Source organism: Oreochromis aureus, linkage group 18 (genome assembly GCF_013358895.1).
Source record: "Oreochromis aureus strain Israel breed Guangdong linkage group 18, ZZ_aureus, whole genome shotgun sequence".
Taxonomy (NCBI): domain Eukaryota; kingdom Metazoa; phylum Chordata; class Actinopteri; order Cichliformes; family Cichlidae; genus Oreochromis; species Oreochromis aureus.
In genome coordinates this window covers 36,272,694-36,295,287 of record NC_052959.1, presented here as the reverse complement: position 1 = coordinate 36,295,287, position 22,594 = coordinate 36,272,694, and the positions used below count along the sequence as shown (strand labels likewise).

General features: G+C 44.7%; 1 protein-coding gene across 3 annotated transcripts; it reads left to right on the top strand.

Annotated features, from left to right (window-relative positions):
• Positions 1-3,809: 3,809 nt before the first annotated feature.
• LOC116321296 lies at positions 3,810-21,571 on the top strand. Of its 3 annotated transcripts, none has more exons than XM_039602455.1 (10): positions 3,810-4,431; positions 15,896-16,047; positions 17,764-17,980; positions 18,059-18,278; positions 18,350-18,466; positions 18,540-18,649; positions 19,144-19,234; positions 19,440-19,497; positions 19,745-19,791; positions 20,327-21,571. In XM_039602455.1, exons 3-10 carry the CDS (start codon positions 17,771-17,773, stop codon positions 20,860-20,862), a joined length of 1,389 nt encoding a protein of 462 aa, XP_039458389.1. In that variant the 5' UTR covers positions 3,810-4,431; positions 15,896-16,047; positions 17,764-17,770; the 3' UTR covers positions 20,863-21,571. The 3 variants fall into 3 exon arrangements, with proteins under 3 accessions (XP_039458389.1, XP_039458390.1, XP_039458387.1); XM_039602456.1 differs by lacking the exon at positions 3,810-4,431 and adding an exon at positions 10,729-10,808; XM_039602453.1 differs by lacking the exon at positions 3,810-4,431 and adding an exon at positions 13,775-14,424.
• The last annotated feature ends 1,023 nt before the right edge of the window (positions 21,572-22,594 follow it).

Below are 22,594 nucleotides of genomic sequence, written 5' to 3'. Positions count from 1 at the left end.
ATCTCATTGTAAGATTCAAATTCAATATATTTAGACTGGTTGACTGAATTGGATGTTGTGTGTGTGTGTGTGTGTGTGTGTGTGTGTGTGTGTGTGAGAGAGAGAGAGCGAGAGAGAAAGCCTTTTATGGGATGATCTCATTGTAAGATTTAAATTCAATATATTTAGACTGGTTGACTGAATTGGATCTTGTGTTTGTGTGTGTGTGTGTGTGTGTGTGTGTGTGTGTGTGTGTGAGAGAGAGAGAAAAGGGAGGGCGAGAGAGAGTTTTTATGGGAGCATCTTATTATGTGATTTAAATTCAATATATTTAGACTGGTTGACTGAATTTGATCCTGTGTGTGTCTGTGCATGTGTGTTTCCATATGTGTCCATATTTGTGATTGTGTCACTGTTATACTTTTTTTTGCTGATTTTTTTCATTTAACAATTACAATGGCTTCCCAGCCAGCCAATCATATCTGGGGTCTGCCCTTTCTTCTCTCGTCATATCTCAGCGACAGATGTACAAAGAGCAATGCAAATCACAGTCAAAGTACACGAAAGTACGCTGATTCACCCGGTGCAAGAATTATGCTTCTAGTCCACCAATCTGATTCTGACTGCTCATCACCCTGTTTTCCAGGCGCCCGCTCTCTTTCCCAGTGGCGCAGTTGGTAATGACACAGGTCTGCAACCCAAAGGTCGTGGGTTCAATTACACCTTGGGCAACATGTTTTTTTTCCCTACAAATTAATACACTATCACAGACCACTAATTCATATTCATCATTTATTACAATTCTGCAAACTTTTATGATTTTAGCAGCTTTTCTAATATGGACCTCAGATCCTTGTTAACACTCCATGGCACAAATACTGTTCCCTTTAGGCTCTGTGTATGTGTGTGTGTATCAATATTTCTCCCATTTTAAAGTATTACTCCTCCATAATTGTATTTCTGTTAAATCAAAGTACTTTTACTACATCTTAGTACTTCTGCTCAATCATAGTATTTTGCCAAATTATGGTTTTTGTGCCAAATCATGACATTTGTTTTATGTTACAGTATTACTACTAAGTGGAGGAATTTCTGTCATGTTACAGTATATGTGCTCATTACAGTATTTCTGCTAAATCATAGTATTTCTACTATATTATATTTTTCTTTCTAAATATAGCATTTCTGCTATATAATTGTATTACTGCTATGTTATAATATTTGTGCTAAACCAGAGTATTTCTGCTGAAACATAGTATTTCTGCCGAATGATAGTATTTCTGTCAAATTACAGTATTTGTGCTAAAACATAGTATTTTTTTAAAAAAAATTCAATATTAATAGTAAATTACAGTGTCTCTGGTAAATCGCAGCATTTCTGCTATGTTGTACTGTTTTTCTAAATCATAGTATTTCTGTAATGTTTAAGAATGTTTGCCTAAATATATTCTTTCTGTTATCTTATACTATTTCTCCTAAATTCTTGTATTTTTGAGAAGTTATCGTGTTTCTGCTAAGTTACAATATTTCTGCTAAGTTCTGCTATGCTATTGTATTTCTGCCAAGTATTATGTTTCCTCTAAGATATTGCAGTTCTGCTAAGTTACTACATTTTAGCAAAGTTCCTTTGCTTCTGCAAAGCTTTTACAAATTCTGCAACTTTTCAGCTTTTTCTGCTAGTTTCGGCAGACAGCTTCAGCATTACAGCATCCACACTGCATTTTCGCAGGAAATGCAAATTTTTCTAGTCTTATACTATTTCTCCTAAATTCTTGTATTTTTGAGAAGTTATCATGTTTCTGGTAAGTTACAATATTTCTGCTAAGTTCTGCTATGCTATTGTATTTCTGCCAAGTATTATGTTTCCTCTAAGATATTGCAGTTCTGCTAAGTTATTACATTTTAGCAAAGTTCCTTTGCTTCTGCAAAGTTTTTACAATTTCTGCAACTTTTCAGCTTTTTCAGCTAGTTTTAGCAGACAGCTTCAGCTTTAAAGCATCCACACAAATTTTTCTACTTATTATTATTATTATTAGTATTAGTATTAGTATTATTATTATTATAAGAGAGAGACCACATCAAAGAACACTATGGTTTCATCTGGATCCAGGGTGAGTTTCTGGATCTCGTCAGTGCGGTCGGTGGAGTTGATGTGATGCGGTGTGTTCCCCACAGGGGGCGCTGGGATGGTGGGGAGGTGTTTGGAAATGTTGTAAGTGGCTGAGTTTATGCTGCTAACAGTGGCTGTGTCCGAAGTGTACTCCAAATGCGCCGTCGATTTCCCCAAACTGGAAGCGTGGTCCGGTGCACGCTTCGTCGTCCCATACATCCCACAATCCATAGCGCCAGTGGGTGTGGATAATTTTGCCGCAAAATACGGCAGAAGGGAGCGGCGAAGAGTGAACTGTCAAAAGTAAGTACTGAATATGATGTCACTTATTTATGTGCGAATGTTTAAGAACATTAAAACATTACTGTTGGCCACATGTCGGCAAAGTTATGTGACATTAGTGATGTTTGTACTTTCAGCGGTAACTTGGTTTTAAAGCCTCTACTTCTAAATATATATATAGTCGACCTTAATCTTACAGAGAATGTGATGATTTTATGGATAATTAAAGTCAGTCATATATCCACAAACACAACGAGCTGAAAGTCAGTGATGCTGCTCGGTTTGCAGTCCTGAATATGACGGCACAAGCAGGATTCACTGCACTGTTAATGTTAGCTATGTTATATTGCTGCCTCTGTTCGGTGGTGTCGAGCCAAACGGACTTTAACATGTGTTTGAACGAGCTGACGGTTCACTCGTTAAGCTGAAAGAAAGATGCTTTAATCACAGGAGTCACACATGTGTCCACTGGACCATCTGGAACTCTTCTTGTTTAGCACTTTCGTAATAACACAAACACTAAATCCTCCTTCTCTTGTGCTGTTTTGTAGCAGTGTGTACACCTGAGACTGTCACCTGTCTGTCTGTCCTGCACTCTCTCTCTGTTTCTTTCTCTCTGATTGTGGAATAAAAGTATGAACATGTATTTATAAGTTACACTTGTGTTTGAATCCTGCAGCTTATCACACATTTGATTTCCATGTGTGACAACTGCAAGTGTCCAGAGTGAGGACAGACTGAGGGACCCACTGCTGCACATCATCTGTGAGGCTTTGCACCCCTGATGATCCACCAGGACAAACTCAGCAGTGTGTGAGGAAGAGGAGGAGGAAGAGCCAGCAGCAGCTGACAGATGGAGAGAATAGACAGACTGTTCCCTGTTTGTGAAGGACTGCTAGGAAAGTTTAACATCACTAATTGTCTGTCCTGAATCAGTCTTATTAGGTAATGTTCAAATAATGTTATCATCCCAGTGTTTTCAGTGTGGGAGAAAGTACTCAGGGCCTTCAAGTTACACACTATGAAAGGCAGCAACAAGTTTAATATTCAGAAACCTAAAGTATGTATCAGCAGCAGAATGGAGCTAAAAATAAATGTTTGTTTCAGTTCTATGAAGCTTTGAGTATTTTGGATTAGTAGCACTGCTGTGTTTGTTGCATCATATTGCTGTAATTGTTTATATGCTTTATATATTCTGAGCTAAGTTGATCTATAGTGTTACATCATATTCTATAAGGATGTTATGTGTTTGTAGACTTTCTGCCCAGTTTGACCCATTTAGCAGAAGTCAGCCTGTTTAAGGCTCTGATATCTATTCTGTATGACTTAAAGCAGTTATGACATGGTCTGATTTTCTCACCCAATAAATGGTGATAGGACATATAAATAACTGCAACTACAACACTCAGGCTACTTCGCTAACTACTATGGCGGAGGCACCTGATGGTGCGGATGCTAGGTGCTCCTCCCAAGATGGTGTGGCGGCCGAGCTGACTTCTATAAGATCTCTGCTTGAGCAGGTAGCGCAAGACATGACGGCGGTGAAAGGTGGAATTGTGTCTCTCAAGGAAGCTGTGAATAGCCTAGGTGTGAGGGTGGACGAAACGGAGACAAGAATCTCTCGGTTGGAGGACGAAGAGGCTAAAGCTAGCTCAATAAGTAAGAACTTGAAGATACAGAACCAGCGGCTGCAGGAAAAAGTAACGGCGCTCGAGGGTTTCTCACGGCGCCAGAATATTAGAATATCGGGTATTCGAGAAGGAACCTAAGGCCGTAATCTGGAGGACTGTGCGAAGAATCTGTTGTCTGAGGCTCTGGACATTGAGATGGGAGATTACTACGAAATAGACAGAATTCATCGGGTGGGGCCAGCACCTCCGATGCCAGCTGCGGATTCCAGACCGAGACACATCATAGTTCGCTTCCTACGGGATAAAGCTAAGATGTCCGTACTGGCGGCCGCCAGAAAAAAGAAGCAGATCATTTGGAAAGGCATGAGAGTCCGTTTTTTCCAGGATTATGCGCAGGAGGTACAAGAAAAACGCCGAAAGTTTGACGAGGTACGTCGTCTGCTGCAACAGCGCAATATTGTCTATTCCCTTCGCTTCCCGGCTGTTATGACTTTTACAGTGGATAACCAGCTTCATCAGTTTTCCAACCCAGCAGAGGCTAAGCACTTTCTGAGCGGCCTGGATTCGGCTAACATTCCGGGTGATGTAGACTAAGAGGATTTCTAAGTTAAGGGTCAGTTTATTTCTGTGGTTTATTCCTGGATCGGGGTTTCGTTACACCTTCCGACCCTGGGGGAGGGGGTGTGAGGGGACGCCATTATGGGAATTTTGAGTGCTACGGTCCAACGATTTTGGGGTTTTTTTCTTCTCTCTCTTTCTTCTTTTTTTTTCTTTTTTTTTCTTCTTTTTTCTTAATTGGGTTTTGTTTTGTTGTTCTTTTTGATGTTATGGTGCCAGTTGTACTGTATAGACCTATTTTTTGGACCACTGGGTTGTTTCATGTAACTGGCTTTAAGATTTGTTATATGGGTATATGGGATTTTCTTCTGGATAAATCTGTACAATGACTTGGCTCGTGTGGTGTTATGGAGTTATGTAAAATAGTGTCGTGGAATATAGCAGGTTGTCATAATGTTATTAAAAGGAAGAAAATCCTTACATACCTGAAGCAGAAAAAGACAGACATAGCCCTGATTCAGGAGACCCATCTCGATGAGGCGGAATCATTAAAACTTAAAAGAGATTGGGTGGCTCAAGTTTATTTTAGTGCATTTTCTGCTAGAAAAAGAGGGGTGGTCATATTGATCAGAAGAAACCTGGATTTTCAGGTTTTAAGCATTATACAGATCAGGAGGGTAGATGGGTGGTTTTGGATGCATGTTTACAGGGGCGGAAAATGACATTAGTCAGCATATATGCTCCCAATTCTCCTCAGCCACAGTTTTTTCATGAAGTCTGTAACATTGTGCGGACTATAGGTAATACAAATATTGTAATTGGGGGAGATTTTAACCGGGTCAGGGATGTATTGTTGGACAAATCCTCCCGTACTGGATTAAATAAGGACCCAGTAAATGCGGCGGTGGACGTGATGTCAGAGGAACTGAGCCTGGTAGATATATGGAGACTTCTTCATCCTCAAGAAAGAGACTATACTTTTTTTTCGCATCCTCACTCAACCTACTCCAGGATAGACTATTTCTTGGTGTCTCGCTCTCTGGTGAGTCAAACTATTGGGTCCTCTATTGGTAATATTGCTATAACGGATCATGCTCCCATTGACCTTGTTCTTTCTGGTAATGATAATATTAAACCGTCACCTAGGTGGCGTCTGAATAACTCATTATTGAAGAATAAAGGTCACTGTGAATGTATAAGGAAATGATAAAGGAGTTTTGGTTGCACAATGAGGGCTCTATTGACGATGTTGGAATGACCTGGGATGCTTTTAAGGCCTACTTGAGGGGCGCCTTATCCAATATTGCTCCTTGATTAAAAAGCTGAGAGGGACAAGCTGATGAAGCTGGAACAGGACATCAAGGAGCTTGAAAAACAACACACGCTGCACCCAGAGAGGGAACTATGGAATAAATTAATTAAATTTAAATTTGAGATGAATGATATTCTGGAGAAAAAAGCGGAATATGCAATGTTTTGTTTAAATCAAAAGTATTTTGAACAAGGGGAAAGAACAGGTAAAATGTTGGCACACAGGGTTAAGCAGATAAAATCTAGCAACCTTATACCATCTATTTTTGTTCCTAGTAATAATAATAAGTTGACCACCAGTAAAAAAAAGAAATTAATGACGCCTTTACTAAATTTTATCAGGAGCTTTACACCTCCAATGGATTGGTGGAGGAACAGAGGCTGTCAGATTTCTTTTCTTCTATTAAAATTCCCAGCCTGTCTGAAGACCAAAGAACTGTATTAGAAGGTAAGATTACACTAATTGAAGTTAAGCAGGCAATTGGCAGTCTTAGTTTGGGCAAATCTCCAGGCAATGATGGATTTCCATCAGATTTTTATAAGGTGTTTGTGGGTGAATTAGCTCCAAGACTACTGTCGGTATATCAAGATGCATTTCAAAGAGGGAGACTACCATTTAGTATGCGATCGGCAGTGATCACGTTATTACATAAAAAGGGAAAGACCCACAGTATTGTGGGAATTACCGCCTAAATTTCATTAATTAATGTGGACGAAAAGATTATTTCAAGATATTAGCTTTTAGGCTTGAGAAAGTTCTTCCTTGTTTGGTTCATAGGGATCAGGTCGGTTTTGTGAAAAATAGAAGTTCTGCAGATAATTTACGTGAGGTTATTGCACATATTCTGGAAGAGCAGGACTAATTTAGACCCTGTCGTCGCATTTTCCTTAGACGCAGAGAAGGCCTTCGATAAAGTTGAGTACCCCTTTCTGTTTTATACGTTGAAGAGATTCGGTTTTGGTCCCATTTTTAGGCAGTGGATCCAGGTGGTATACACAGATCCAATGGCTACAGTTACTACCAATGGGATAATGTCACCCTCCTTTTCGTTAAGTCGGGTACTAGACAAGGCTCACCCTTATCACCACTCATTTTCGCCCTGTTTTTGGAGCCTTTGGCTATTGCATTACGTGAATGTAAGCAAATTAGAGGGTGGATATGGGTCAAGAAGAACATAAAATTTTTTGTATGCAGATGACATTTTACTGATCTCAAGTAACCCAGAACAGGCCGTTCCTGCAATTTCCTCAATTATTGATTCCTTTTCTGTAATCTCTGGCTACACCATAAATTGGTCTAAGTTGGAAGTTATGCCCATTTCTAAATTGTGTCCTCCAGTTACGAGGAGCTCATGGCAGTTCAAGTGGATGCCCGAGGGTTTGACTTACTTGGGGATTAAACTGACCCCTGGTTTAGACAACATAATGCAAGTAAATATCTCCCCAGTGATTGAAAACATTCGTCCGTTGTTGCAGAATTGGGCTAAAATAAATCTGTCCCTTTTGGGCAGAATTAATTTGGTGAAGATGATTATTGCCCCTAAACTTCAGTACCTTCTTCACATGTTACCGATAGCAGTCCCACATAATTTGTTAAAGCTTTATAATACATGTGTGGAGGGTTTTGTGTGGGCAGGCAAAAGCCATCTTTTAATCGGTCCAAATTATATGCTCCAAAAGATAATGGCGGGTTGGCATTGTCCAAGATGGTTTGGTATCACTATGCTTTCTCCCTCTCTCAGTTAGTTAAGATGTACAATTCCCTTACGGAGAAGCCTTCATGGGTTGCGATTGAGGAAAGTCTTGTGGCTCCTTCGTCTTTAGAGGCCTTCCTCACTCAGAAGGAAGACCAGTACCGTTTAAAGATCCTGTATTGGCTTTCATGCAAGAGACCTGGTCTAGAGCTCACCAATATATCAACGTTAGCCCTTATCTAACCTCTAGAGCCTCTATCTGGCATAATAAGAAAATATTAATTGGTAAGAAACCAGTCAGGTGGGAGGCTTGGGCTAGGGACAGGTATCAATCAGGTGGGGGATTTATTTGGGCAGACTGGCATGAAATCGTTTGCAGAAATCAGACGAGAATTTAATCTGGATCCAAGGGAAATTTGGAGGTTTTTTCAAATAAGACACTGTATTAAAACCATTTTGAATAATAACCCAGACCCTCCATCTAGTATTCAGGAGATGTTTGCTGCTCCTGGCATTAATAGAATCAGGGCATCCAAATTCTATGGGATGTTCAGAGAGCGCACTCTCCCAATTTGGGGGATTGAGGCAGTGTTGGGAGAAGGATCTGGGTATCCAGATTTTAGAGGACACTTGGAAGCAGCTGGTTTCATCATGGTATGTTTGCTCACCTGAAACACAGTCTCAACTTATCCAGTACAAGTTGCTTCACAGAAATTACTGGACTCCCAGTAAATTAGTCAGGCTGAAGCTTGTGGATAATGACACCTGTTGGAAATGTCAGGAGGAAGCTGGGACTCTAGTTCATATGTTGTACACATGTCGGAAAAATGATTATTTGTGGGACGGGATCATTAACTTGGTGAATGATATTTTTAAACTTAATCTCTCTAAATCCCCAGCTGTATGTGTCCTGGGCCTGTTACCTGACAACAGTATCTTTTCAAAAAACAGAGACTGTGTATGCGTCTGGCTTTCATAACAGGATGCAGGATAATACTGAGGCACTGGAAGTCATCCAGCCCCTGTTCTCTCAGGGAATGGACTGAACAAATGTCTAAGATGGCATCATATGAACGGGTTATGTACAGAATTAAGGGAGAGAAGATATTTTTTTGGAGCAGGTTTGGGGTCCTTTTTGTTGTATATCGACAATGTCTCTTAGATATTGTCGATAAGTGTTTTTTTGATGGGGGGTTTCATGTGTCGTTGGTATTCTGGTTGTTGTTCTTTTACTTTGAAAGTCAGCAGAGGGAAGAAATTGTCTAATGTTATCAGTTATCAACTATATATAATATTGGCCATATTATATTAACATTACCAAAGTGAGATGACTTTAGTCTCATGAACAACATTAGCTAATTGTTATTTACTAGCTAATCTTAAATGACTGTTCAGTACAGAAATGAAGCCCAACAATCATGTTTTACAGTCCTGTGGTCTCAGCCTCAGATACTTATTAACTCATACAAAAGCTCATGTAGAAACAAACAAATGAACAAAATATGTTCTCCTTCATTTCTGTCAAACAAAGCTGTTTGAAACGTTTCCAGCTATCATGGTTGCTACGCAACCTGGGCAGCGTGACAGAGGCTAGACCGTCCCATTTCACAAGCCTCGCACTTCCGGCCTTAGCGGTCTTTGAGTACGCGGCCCTTGAGGATCGTTGAGGCTGCGTATTTTAAGGCTGCAGAACCTGAATTGGGACACAGCCAGAGGGTCTGAGTAGGGCTCCTTTGTGGATCTTAGGAAGTCTGTACCCAGGGTTTAGCGCCCCCTGGGTACAGACGGTGACATGTAGGATGCTCAGTGAATTTGTCCTTTTCACTTCTTGAAATCAACCATAACTTTCTTTTTGCAGCTGCATGTGGGGTCTTGTTTTATGGCTACAGTGAGGAGTCATGTTTGTGTGGTTGTGTTTAGAACAACAGTGCACCTCCGCTCGTTGGTGGACCAGCCAACAACAGGGGTCCACAGCCCTCTTGGGGACACTCCCACGGGGCTTAAATCTGGGACTGTCCTCCAGCTGTTGTTACTGCTCCTTGGACAATCGTCAGGCTGTGATCATGTGACTGTCTGAACATCACTGCTGTCACACGCGCCCTGCAAGTAAATGCTGTATTATGAGCGACACCTGAGAAAGATGTAAAGAAGCCAGAATGACAGAGTGTTTGAGCAGACGCTGCAGCTCTTCCTGTCTGACTCTCCTGTCTCCTTACTTTGCTCCCAGCTGTCTCATTCCCAGTCAGCTGTCAGTGTGGGACCAGCGTATGGTCAGGCTTGGGCTGCACCGGTTGGTCTGCCAGGCTCTGAGCTTTGGGTGCAGCTTTGAGGAGGGTTTCCAGGCTTGGTGAATGGTGTTGGGTGGAGGCTATGGGTGGAGGGACTGGCTCTTGTTTCTAGCATAGATAACACAAACAGCTACATACACACACTTGGCTGACTGCAGGTTTCCAACCTCTGCACAGTGACTGAAACCAGCAGCACTGAAGCAACAATGGGCTGGGAGGTCAATTTATGATCATAATGTGCAAGTTGTCATGGAAACTGATCAGCAGCCACTGCTCAATGATCTCTGATCAATGATGTTCCTGCAGTGCTGGTGACCTAACGACAGCTTCAGGCAGCCTTTGTTTGAAACACTCGTGCTTTGCTGACTCTATTTTGCGGCGTTCTCTCTGATTAAGAGAGCGTTTCAGCTTCCTCATGACGATCTCACGCTGTCATCAATCGCAGAGCCTCAGTGAAGTCACGAGTCCTTCCAGCTGATGCAGCGTTTACCTGCAGGACGGGTCTGACACGGTGAGCAGCCTCATGGTTCAGCTGTGAATCACAGTCATCCATCAGTGGTTGTTCAAAGTGCTGACAGTCTCCACTGAACACGAGCACAGTGATGCTTTTTTCTTCAGTGGCTCTGCCCACACACACCGAAGGATGAACCGAGTTTAGAGCAGCTTTTGTGTTGATCGGCTGTTCCACAGAGAGGCAGTGCTCCCTCCTCAGGTCACTTGCCCTCACACTCTGAAACCTCAGCAGCGTTTCAGCACTTTCACCTGTGCAGCCAGACACCGCCCACTTTCAGACAGGTAACGATACAGGTGTGGTGGGTGGAGACCTCGGCTGTGTTTTGGCTTTTTAAGGTTGAGTCTAGTAGAGACGCTTTATTAGAGACCAGTGAAAACCAGCACTTTATTTTAGACAGAATCATCCTTTTAATGGTGGCAGCTCTTCCCATGAGTCACACAGGTAACGTGTCACATGATCCTCTGCCATTTTTAATAAAGGAATATGATTCAGTCAGCTATGAGGGCCTGGCCTGACCTGACTGTGGTGTTTGTTAACATCAGAGACAAAACTGTGGATTTATCTCAGTGGGTGAGGTGCTGTGACGTGGACGAGAGCTTATCTGTAAGTGTGTTTGTCTTTTAGGCGAGGTTTGTGGGTTTCAGATGAAAAGCATCATCAGTGCATGCGTTTATCTTCTGGTCTGTGTTTGATGTCTACAGCAGACTCGAGACCTGTTTCAACAGGACGGCCGGCTCGTCTGCAGACCGTCCAAAACTCTGCAGTGACACCGCTGACTCGCTCAAACAGAGGAGCTCTGTAACTGCTGTTATCAGTCACTACCATTGACTGTAGAAAACATGGACGACGCCACAGCTCCCCAAAAATGAAGCCAAAACGTCTCTATCGCCCCCTGGTGTCTGGCTGCAGTATAGGTCATAAACCCCGCCTCCTCCATGTTAGCGGATGGGACTGGGGTCAGACTAAAATAAATTTATTCTCCTTAGATAATTTTTTTCCAAAGATTCTTTCTTTTGTTATCAATAGTTCTCATCATGCTGATTGATGTCCAAGGGGTCTCCTTTCCCATAAGTTTGATTCTAATTCCTACCGCGGTGATGTTAAATTGGGGTGAAACGTCATCATAGCAGCTTTGACTGGCAGCTGCAGTCACGGAGAAACTTGCGTATCTCTGTTCGGGAATAGCAGATAGAGCGTAGGCTCTGAGAGGAGGGCCAGCGTTTACGCTACGAAAACACGACCGACTGTTTTAACCTGACAGCCTGAGGTGTTCTTCAGTAAACTGGACTACCCGACAGAAGGACCCGAGGCCCCGCTGCACTTTTTTCGGTAAGTTAAACGTGTTTGTAAGCTAATCCGTAACTACCGTCCCTTAGCTAGCTCCTGAGACCTAGCTAGCTAAAATGAGCACTCGGCTGTCAGGGTTCGTTCAGCTAATCTGTGCAGGTGAATGAATTTACTAAAGAAATCAAGAGAAACGCCCCGGGCTGCTCAGTCACTAATTACCGTTACTGTACTTTTATTACAAGTATTATACTGTAAAAACAACAGGCTGCACCCTGCTGCAGCTCCTGTGCAGAGCTGATTATTAAATATGTGCAAACAACAGCATGTTTTCAGGCTCTTGCCACATCTGTAAAGACAGTAACATCTTTTAAAAAGCTTGTACTTCAGTAACTCCTCATTAATCAGGAACTATGGATTAAAGTACTGTAGTGTACTGTAATACTGAAAAAATGTAAGAGAAGAACTTCAGATCCTGAGTGTGTGAGGACAGAAGAATCAGCTTTATTTCAATGTTGAGGATAAAATTTATATCTGAGTTTGATGGTTCTGTTGTCTTTGTGATTACAGGAGCTGCCCTCAGATTCAGACCTCAGCACCACCCAGTGACAGCAGACAGATCATCCAACATGTTAACTGCAAAATGAACTGATGAAAACAGTACAAAGGTTAAAGTACCACATGTCCTGTAGTGAAAGCTGCAGCTTTATTGATAAAGTTAAAGACAAAAAAAACAAAAGGATTAATCACTCATGTAACTGTGTCACTATATATCAGCATTAACAGGACCTCAGTTTGGTGTTTCACAAAGCTGCTGATCTCAGACCTGCACAGCTTCCGTTTTAAACACTTGATGTACTCAGCTGCATGAAGAGCATATGAGATTTTCTCTGGCACAATTAAATAAAACCTGATGAAGGTCAAAGGTCGTCACTTGTATGTTGAACTACAAACTTGTCATCTGGAATTCTTTCACAGTTTTTTGCAGATAATGTGTTATTTACTATAAGTGATTCAGAGTTATACCAGAGTAACCAGAGAGGATCATATATTTTTAAATATATAACTTTCTACAGGACTGAATATAATATCTTTATGTAAAAGTCTGGAGCCTCTGGGGAGTATCCGAGTATTTATAACATTACACAAAGCAAAGGTCTCCATCACAGTGTTCATGAAATGCTGGGTTTATCCATCTCCTGGATCGGGCCTACGGAGGAGTGCTGAAGATTTCCCTGTGAGGGAGCTGCTGGTGAAGATCATGAGTCCTGCTTGATCTATGCGATGAGCTTCAGTCTTCCTGGTGTTTCTTAAATGATGCCTCTTACAGCGGGTCAACAGAACTTCTGGCACAGGACAGCTGTGATGAAAGAAAGGGAAGAAGTTTCTCCAAACCTCTGGACCCAGGAAACCCAGCTTGGTCCTGATGGTCTCCCTCACTAGTTTCTCTCCAGGGTGAATGTAGCTGTTGATATAATATGGACTCTGTTATTAAATGAAAAGAACAAATTAGACTACACTACTGAAACGTTCTGCTGATGTTTTTAAAGTCTCCATGTTACCAGGCTGTAGAGGGCTCTGAAGATTTAAACAGTTTTAGATCCATTACACTCACAGTCTTATGTTAAAATCTCAAAGGACAGCATTATATTTTTGATATTAACAGTAACTCTGGGCCTCTGTAGCGTGTGCAGATGATCTCATCGCTGTCTAAAAATGGCTAAAAACAAACATAAGAAGTGCTGAATCCTTCAATAACACAGACTATTAGAGTAACAGGTGTGTAGCATCGCTAACTAGCTAACAACAAGCCTCCAACACAGTGCGTATGCTAGCGGCTAATCTAGCAAACGAATTAACAACAGAGTGATTTTAGAACTATAAGATGATAAGCTGTGCGTCTTTTTTTATAACAGTGACATGGCTGTATTTACCTTAATTAAAGGAGTCATCAGTCGCGGTAAACCAGCAAAAAAACTCGAGCAGCCGGGCTACGTAAAAAGTGTAGGGGGGCGTGTTTGTGGTCATGTCCAGCGGGTGTGTGGGCGGGAGCGTTACACAGTCGCTCCACCTCAAGTCACTACTGCGCAGACTCTGGCTCCAAATTTGCAAGATGGCAGCCTCCACAAGCGGGATATTTTGGCTTCATTTTTGCACCATGGTAGGAGGCGGAGTCGCGTCGTCCATGTTTTCTACAGTCAATGGTCGCTACGCTGGCTACCAACCAGAGTGAATGTGGGGAGTTGTGAAGTAGTCAGACTCAAACGTGAAGGAAGGTGGTAGGGAAGCAGACTCGCAGACATTTCAGGTTTCCAGAGGTGAGCAATTTATTTACAGTGGACTCCATCATACGTGAAACTCCACAAAACTTCCCCCAAAGTAACAAAACTCAAAAGTACATGGATTTGGTAACACAGCTCACCTCTCCTCTCTCATCTGACTCTGGCAGAGACTGACTATGTATAGGGCCAATTAGTCCGGCCAGCGAGTTGAGGGACCTAAAATTCTACACAGATGACTAAAAATGACAAAAACCTCCTCACACTTCTGATTAGCACATTTACACAACTAAACGGCTCTATTGACGAAAAAAGAATCAACAAATCCTGTCAGACCTTGAAACAAACAAAAGGAAGCATGTCTGTGGTAGAAGAAACCACCTGGTTCCACCTGCTGATGTCACGTCTGACATCAGCAGCACTTTAAAATGAGGAAATGCTAGGCGGGCCTTTCCCCACAGCTGACCTACATGAAGACTGAAAGAAAGAACAAAGTAAGTATAAACAAATCTGTAACAAAGAAACATGTAACTGAGTATTTGCAGAATGTTTGTTTTTCCAGCAACAGACTGCCCACACAAACAAACCCGGGACAGTCCAGAGTTACTTTGACAAATCAGAGCAAATACAGAAGGATGTGCAAAAACAAGTCAACACACCCGGGACGAGTGGAGAGCGTCACAGCTGCTCATCCGCAGGGTTTGAACAGTTATGTTTGGACACTGCTTCATATGAAATCTGTGTGCCAAATACCTGAATGAACACTGAGACGGCTCCATCGCTCACAGGGACGTTTCCTACATTCATGCAATTTATTCTTTTTAATTTTAAGTTTCTAATTTGATGTTAGAGCAATAATCTATTATACGTATTAGTTACAGTAAAGGTTGTACTGCACGTGCAGTCAGTTGCAGCACCAGCGATGCATTTCACATTTACATGTAAACACAGATTAGCGTAATCGTTTCTGCTGACTAAGTAAAGAATCGTAAAGAAGAGACTTCTGCTCTACATGCATCATGTCTGCCTGCTGGTTGTGTCTGTGTCACTCGTGCTGTGATCCTGGCCTGTATTATCGGATGTTGTCTGCGGCTGATAAAACCTGTTTGATGTGTTATGAATCGAGTGTTTTATGATCTTGTGGGACGGACTGTAAAGTGGTTTAAGGCCTCTGTGTGACGTGTTGATGTTCATGCACAGGCTGCTGCAGAACCACCCGAGGCCTCGCTGTTTCACACGCTGCTCGGTGTGGTAGTTTCTGTTGTTGATGCCAGCGTGGGCATGCTCCCTGCTCACAGTCCGATCTGGCTGCTTATCACACAGCTCATCACCACGCTCTGTGGTCGCATGCTGTTTTTGTTTTTTTACCATAAAATCATCTCTGACATGAAAACCTCATTTCTGCTTTGATTAATGATCCTAAATTGCAAAAAACACTTGGCTGTGTTCAATAAAACCTCTGTGACTTTATGAAAGACACTTTCTATTAGAGCAGTTTCTCTTTTTTACAAAGCGCAGTCGTGCTGACAGTTAAAGACGGTGCGGCTGTATGTGGCCTCTCACCGAGGACACGAAGGCAAAGACAGGACAGGATAGAAACAGGTTGTCGGTGCGAGTCTACAGCCTCGGGCTGTTGCTGTGAAACTTTCATTTTCTGTCCCACCTGGAGCCTTGTTGTGCCACACCTGGAATACAGGTAAACTGTTTCTATTGCACAATCAAAGAGCCTCAGGGAGCAGCACTGCCTGATGCACGATCAAGTGTAGATTGCACCTGCAACAGTTTACCTGTGTTCCAGGTGAGCCAGCACTGAGCAGCCTCAGCTGTGATTGGACACCACACAGATAAAAGTGACCTGCACTGAAAAACAGGGAAATAAAAGATATTCTAATATGAAACTGGTTCTTGGACCGCTTCCTTGAGAAATTGGATATGTCCCAAACAATCTTTCAAAATCTCTTCCAGAGAACTGAATAACGAGATTCCAAGGAAGTCATCTGGAAAAAAACCTGGCACGGAGAATCTGTGGGGATATAAAAGCCGACGGCGCCACGCAGCAGCTGTTTGCAGCTCTCGGCAGACTGAAGCATTCATCGGAGGACGACAGACTCCCTGCTGTAAGTCTCCCTTCTGCTTTGTGTTGCTTTGTGTCGGTCGACAGCTTCCAGTCGTGTCCGAGGTTTCTGAGTGATCCTCAGCTCGGACTCTGACTGCTGAGCGATGCTTCAGGAGCGTCCTATCAAATGTTAATCCTGGAAAGTTTCCTTGAAGACTCGAGGCGACGTGATTTGATAGATTTGGTATTTTCTCAGCTTTAACCTGCAGTCGTTTCTTTCCTAACATTTACCTTCATTTCTGGAAACTTTCATCTTCTTCCAATATTTCTGTGACCCAACAAAATTCCAACCAGCAAAAACCTTCCAGCATCAGAGTCACAAAGCTTTCAGGCGCTGTTAGCAGCCGTAAACACCTGATGGGGTATCACTGTGACCCGCGGGCGGGCAGGCCGGGCGCAGATGAGAACGAGAGCTTCAAGAACAGCACAGGTGTGTCGGCTAAAAGGAACCTCTGCGACCTCGACCTCAAGGTCAGAGGTGAGGTTTCCTGAAAATCGTGTGAATGCAACAGCTCGAAAACATGTAGGATTTTAAACTCATACCACAGGCGTGTCTGCTGGGAGGCGGCGGGTGTTTTCTCCCACGGCGGCGTGTTTTCTCCCACCCAGCCTGAGAGGGCTGGACGACGTGCCGGCTCCTCTGGCCTCTCCAGTAAAGATCATATATAAAGGTGAGAAGCAGATGTCAAGTCACGTGTTTGCTGTTGGCTTCAACCACGTCTGCAGCTGAAACGTAAGCCAGTCGTCTCGTGGCGCCATCTTCCCGTACCGCTCCGGCCGCGTGAAGCTGGTTATGTTAGGGTGACCATACTTTGATTTCCAAAAAAGAGGACACTTGGCCCAGTCGTGAAGAACTTTAATAATAGTGTTTGCTTAAAGAAAACTTTAACATATTGAAACAATTCCTTCTCTGTGCGGTTAATGAATGGCGAAATAAAAAGTGTCATAAGGTCAGCAAGTGCAAGAAGAGGACGGTTGGTCATCCTAGTTAATGGGGACATCGCTCAGGTAACATGTGGACATGCATCTGAAGAATGGTGTCGCAATCAAACCATGATCGTGCGTGCGTGCGTGCGTGTGCGTGCGTGCGTGCGTGCGTTTGACCCGTTTTACTGAGACCCTGCGATAAAACACACCACAGAGCGCAGGCACACTCAAGTGTGTGCATGTGAGAGTGCAGTACAACCACAGCACGACCAGTCCACCCTGGTACCGCAGGCCGACACGCTGCTGCGCGCACACGTGCAGGCTGAAAAAGCATCACGCTGAATGAACCTGCCGTTCAGACCCAGGAGGCGGAGCTACTTTCACCTGAGATCATCTCTGTGACAGAACTTTCATGTACAGACAGGACTAACAAGGCTGAACGTTTACCTGTGAATAACCACAGCAACACTACAGCTGTCATTACACAAACATGTTTATTTCATGAGCAAAAAATGTCCAAAGTTTGATGCAAGCAAAGAAAGCGAGCAGTGAACAAAGCCTGTAGCTCGGTGTGCTGATCGTGTGTAAATATGAAAGCTGCCGACACAATGTTAATGTTTTTACTTCTGCCTGCTTTTTCAGACGCACAGTAACAATGATATTATTTATAATGTGGTAATGTTGTACACTGCATCACTGTGGTGTCTGTGATGGATGACAGCGTTGAGCAGCGTGTTGAGCAGCGCTGGATCATTCAGCATCATCATTTTGTCCTCTGATCTTCTCACAGGGCGGCGATGGCGATGAGCACCAACAACATGACCAGAAACATCCAGGCTACAAATGTGCCCCGACGGACGAAGCGTGTCGCCCTGCTGATCAACAACATGCATTTTTACGATCCGGCATTAACCAGACACGGGGCTGACAAAGATGAGCAGGGCATGGTCAACCTGCTCCACACTCTGGGATACGAGGTGGACAGACATCGGAACCTACCTGCACAGGTAACTTTCCTTCACTGAGGCTTGCACTGGTTTTCCACAGCGACCCAACGACTGACGTCTGACTTTTTGCTCTTACAGAAAATGGACGAAGCTCTGAAAAGCTTTGCCAGACGTCCGACACTGCCCCTCACAGACAGCGTGTTTGTTGTTGTCATGTCCCACGGAGGCATGGGAACTATCTGTGGAACGGGCAGCCACAGGATTGAAATTGACAGAATTTATGAGCGCTTAAACTCTAGAAACTGTCCCGCGCTGAAGGACAAACCAAAGATCGTCATCATTCAGGCATCCAGAGGAGGTGAGTCTCTGCTGGCGCACTGCTGACGGCTGCTGTGAACATGGCGTTTCACTAAGTGTTGTCTGTTTCAGTGCTCGTACCTGGAAGACCGCCTGTGCCCATAGATAACATGAGAGCTCGATCAGTAAATCAAGCTGCTCGGCTGCACACAGAAAAGGATTTCATCACTCTTCATTGCAGCGCACCTCGTGAGTTCTGCAGCATCCAGTACTGATCACTGCTGTCAGTGACACAGCTGTTCACACCTGTTTGTGTTTGCAGACATGGCTGCATACAAACATCCAGCGTACGGCTCCTTCTTCATCCAAAGTATCGCTGAGGTGTTCAACACTCGGTGCGTCCAGGATCCCATCGATGAACTCTTCAAAAAAGTACGTTTAAGAATATTCTGAACTCTTTGAAGGAGCCTCAGAGCAGGTGGATGCAAACACGACGAAGGTCTGAGAACCAGGCAGGTGACCACAGGTGGTGCTCAAAGCCCCGCCCATTTGGCCTTTTACTCCATAAATGCTCCACACATTTATGGAGTAAATGCTCCACGTGTCGGGGAACGTGTTCAAACTAATCTTTCTGTAGAGCCAAAGAGCAAAGAGCCCGTCCTGTTACAGAAACTGGAGCACTGAAGCTTCTACAAATCATCCTTTTCAAACTAAAGAGTGACGCCTCCCTCCCTCCCTCCACCTCCCTCCCTCGTCCTCACTGGTCCTCCCTGGGCCTCCCTCGTGCTCCCTCCCTCTGTCTCCCTCGCTGGTCCTCCTCCCTGGGCCTGTGATGGAGATGTCATGGTGCTGGCTCAGAGACACGTTCTGTTCCTCCTGTGCGTGGAGCTGATGCGTGGTCACTGTGTGATATTTCTGACCCACAGGTCATGCAGCGCTTCCATGTGTCAGGCATGCAGCAGCTGATGCCGAGCGTGGAATTGCACACCCTGACGAAGCCCTTCTACCTGCTTCCAGGTGAGTGCAGAAACATGAGGTTGTGTGTGAGACTGTGACACCTGGATCATAAACCTATGTTCATATAAATGCAGTTTCAGCGCTCAGACTGTGTTCAGCCTGTGATGTGCTGCATGAGGACAGACACAGAGTTCCTCCTCGTGTTTGTTTCTGAAGTGCTGTGAAAAGTGTAAACCTATCATTCTGACCCCGGATGTACTTACAGGAAACACGCAGGTGCCTACACGACCTGAGGATCCACGTGGGAGACCGGACGCTCTCAGGTAGGAGGAGGACGACTGAAAGAGGAGAGCGGGCAGCCTCTCCTCTCCTCTCTGCGTCTTTATTTTAAACCTCACATTTCCCTCCATGGCTGTAGATCTCTGCATCTTGAACGAACCGCTTGTCACTGTAGGAAACCGAAGAATCAGACTAGCTAGCACAGAGAGCCCCGCTCCATCAGGCCTGTCTGTAACAGTATGACAGCCATGTGATGTCCATGTGTGCATGCTGACCCCCTCCTCCTTTCAGGGCGGAGCCTGCCGGAGTCCGATGGGTGAGGTCAGAGCTGAAGAAGTGTAAGTGTGTTTTTAATGTGATTCAAACAGCGCACGGTCCCATCACTCATTCTGCCGAGCTCGGACAGACTGGACTTCTTTAAGTTTCTTGAAGACGCCTCATCCGAGGAGCTGCTTCAGTTCTCGGACCAAACTGTATTTAAACACTGGTGGGAGTGTCCCACCGATGAGTCAATGGTGACTCATCTCACGAGCTACGGTGAAACAATGTGACCCTACCATACTGAGATCACCTGACCTCAGGCTGGACTGTAGGTCGCGCACAATCTGTGTCGTAATCCACGCCCTCTGTCCAAAGTGGACACAGATGTGATGAAATGTCAACACTGGCATCCTCAGGGAGTGGCCTTTGACCTTTTGGAGCAGTGGTCCAGGTCAGTGTGGTCCACCTTCTGGCTTTAGAACTGAAGCAGCCTCTCGGATGAAACATCTGGACAAACTCGGAGAAGTCCGGTGGTCTTGGTTCGGTTCCTGAGACCGCCGAGGCCTGGATGACTGACGGACTGTAGCTGGATTGTGTTTGTTCTCTCATCAGATTGCTGTCAGCTCACCATCGACATGAACACGGTGAACAGGAAACTCAAACCGTCCCACCATAACAGGAAGGTGGAGTATGTGTCGGAGCCTCAGCGGTATCCCGATCATCCCGACAGATTCGACCGGGCTCAGCTGCTGTGCAGAGACGGGCTGACGGGTCGCGGGTACTGGGAGGTGGAGTGGACCGGCGAGGTTTACATAGCGGTGAGTTACAGAGGGATCAGAAGGAAAGGAGACAGCAACGAGACCCTGTTCGGGTGGAACAAGCAGTCGTGGAGTCTGTACTGCTCCGATAAATACACCGTCTGGCACGACGGCAAAGAAACGGCGCTCTCCTCGTGCTCCTACTCCTCCTCCTCCCTGTCCGACTCTGGTAGGGCAGCAGTGTACGTGGACTGTCATGCTGGCACTGTGTCCTTCCTCAGGGTCTCCTCTGACACTCTGACCCACCTCCACACCTTCAAGACCAAATTCACTGAGCCCGTGTATGCCGGGTTCAGAGTCTTCACTGCGTCCTCAGTGCGTCTGTGCTGAGTGGGACAGAGAGCGTCCACTCATGGCGTGGGCCAGCGTGGATGTGTTTTCAGAGTAATGGTGGAGGGAGCTTTCTCTCGCTTCTCTTCCAGGTGACATTTCTGTCCCGTATCCTGGATGTGCTGGACTCAGGGTCAGAGGTTTGGCTGTAGTTCTGACCCAGGCATCAGTGATGTTCCCGCTGTGCTCCTCCCTGCCTGAGGGTGGTGCTGTTCACTGGTTAAAGACTTTAAACTGGAACCTGACCAGGCTGGTTTGGCTCCGCCTTCTTCCAACAGTCACATGTCTGCAGCGTGAACGTGTTTTTAAACTTTGTGCGTGTTGTAAATATTATAAACACGAATGTCTGTCTGTGTGTGCGACACACTTCCTGTTGTTTGCGTAATTGTGGTGGTGGGTCGTTGCTCTGGCTGTGGCGCTCTGGTGACCGTGGTTGCACGCTCTGATAGATGCTTTTATGATGACTGGGATGTTGTTGTTTTTTTTTTGTGTGTAATTGTGTATAAAGTTTGATTTGAAATTGCAGCTGTAGTTCCTCAGTGTGGCCACCTGATGGCAGCAAACCTTCGGACTCGTTCAGCGTGATCGAAATCACTGCTTCCTGTTTCCAGACAGTGTCTGATTGGAGGACACAGAAAGTCATGTGACCAAACAAATGTGTACTTATGTGATGTTTTAAAGATCAATAAACAGAAAAGTGAACGGCTCACTTCTGTCAGTCTTCTCTGAAGTCTGTAGATGCCGAGGAGCATCGCAGGAAACGCGTCCATCTTTAAAGTGGGCCAGCGTTCCCGCGTAGGCCGACGTTCCCGCGTTAGCCGACGTTCCCTCTCTGTTCCCTCAGAATCAGGACGAGCTGATGTGTTCTGTTGTGACTGTCGGTATGAAACTTTCCTTTTCTGCCCCACCCCATGTCTCGGGCTGTTGTTGTGCCACACCTGGAATACAGGTAAACTGTTTTGTTTACACGAGAAGTCTAAATTTAAACGTCCCACACTAAGACAAACGTGTTGCATAAACAGACAAATATCTCATGTTCAGTTATGAAACTGGTTCTTTGACGTCTTCTTTGGAATTTGGAAACTATCCCAAACAGTCTCATAAAATCTCTTCCAGAGAACTCCACAACCAGATTCTCAGGAAGTCGTCTGAACAAACACAAGTAATCAGGCTGTATTAGTCCACTCGCACAGGAGGACACACACAGGGTCACGTGATCAGTTCGGGTAATCAGTGCAGGTTTTTTATCCTGATCAAAGAAGAGGATCCGGATTTCCCTGATCCCAGCGCACAGCTCAGACGTGATCGTGACATAAAGGTTCCCAAACAGACGCCGCCTGAGCACTGCCTCACTTACACAAGCACGTTCTGCTGTGCGACACCTGGGAGGTGGGAGTGGCCACGGGCACAAAGCCTGCTCTTGGGTCATGTGCTCTCTGGGCAGCACCTACCCCCCCATCTTTGTGCTGGTTTGTTAGGTTATCTTTTGCAAAGCGAGGCCTCCTGAAACACTCAAAGGGTGCTGAGCTGTATCGATGTTTGGAAACAGTCTGAACCCCAGGGTGAAACCTGCTGGTGACGCCAACGCACACAAACCTCCACAGGTCCGAACAAAGCTGCTCATTACGCAGCCTGTCAGGAGCTGTCATCAGACATCCTGCATCAAACAAGGAAGCAGAGCGTGTTGAAGACAGTGAGCTGTGCTGATCCTGCTGCTTCAGCACAAACCTCC

What these genes read in the sequence shown, in the direction of transcription:
- LOC116321296 (XM_039602455.1), top strand. Translation starts at nt 17,771, where the DNA reads ATGGCGATGAGCACCAACAACATGACCAGAAACATCCAGGCTACAAAT. An exon ending in ATCGGAACCTACCTGCACAG is followed by an intron (nt 17,981 to 18,058) that starts GTAACTTTCCTT and finishes TTGCTCTTACAG; the next exon opens with AAAATGGACGAAGCTCTGAA. An exon ending in TCGATGAACTCTTCAAAAAA is followed by an intron (nt 18,650 to 19,143) that starts GTACGTTTAAGA and finishes TCTGACCCACAG; the next exon opens with GTCATGCAGCGCTTCCATGT.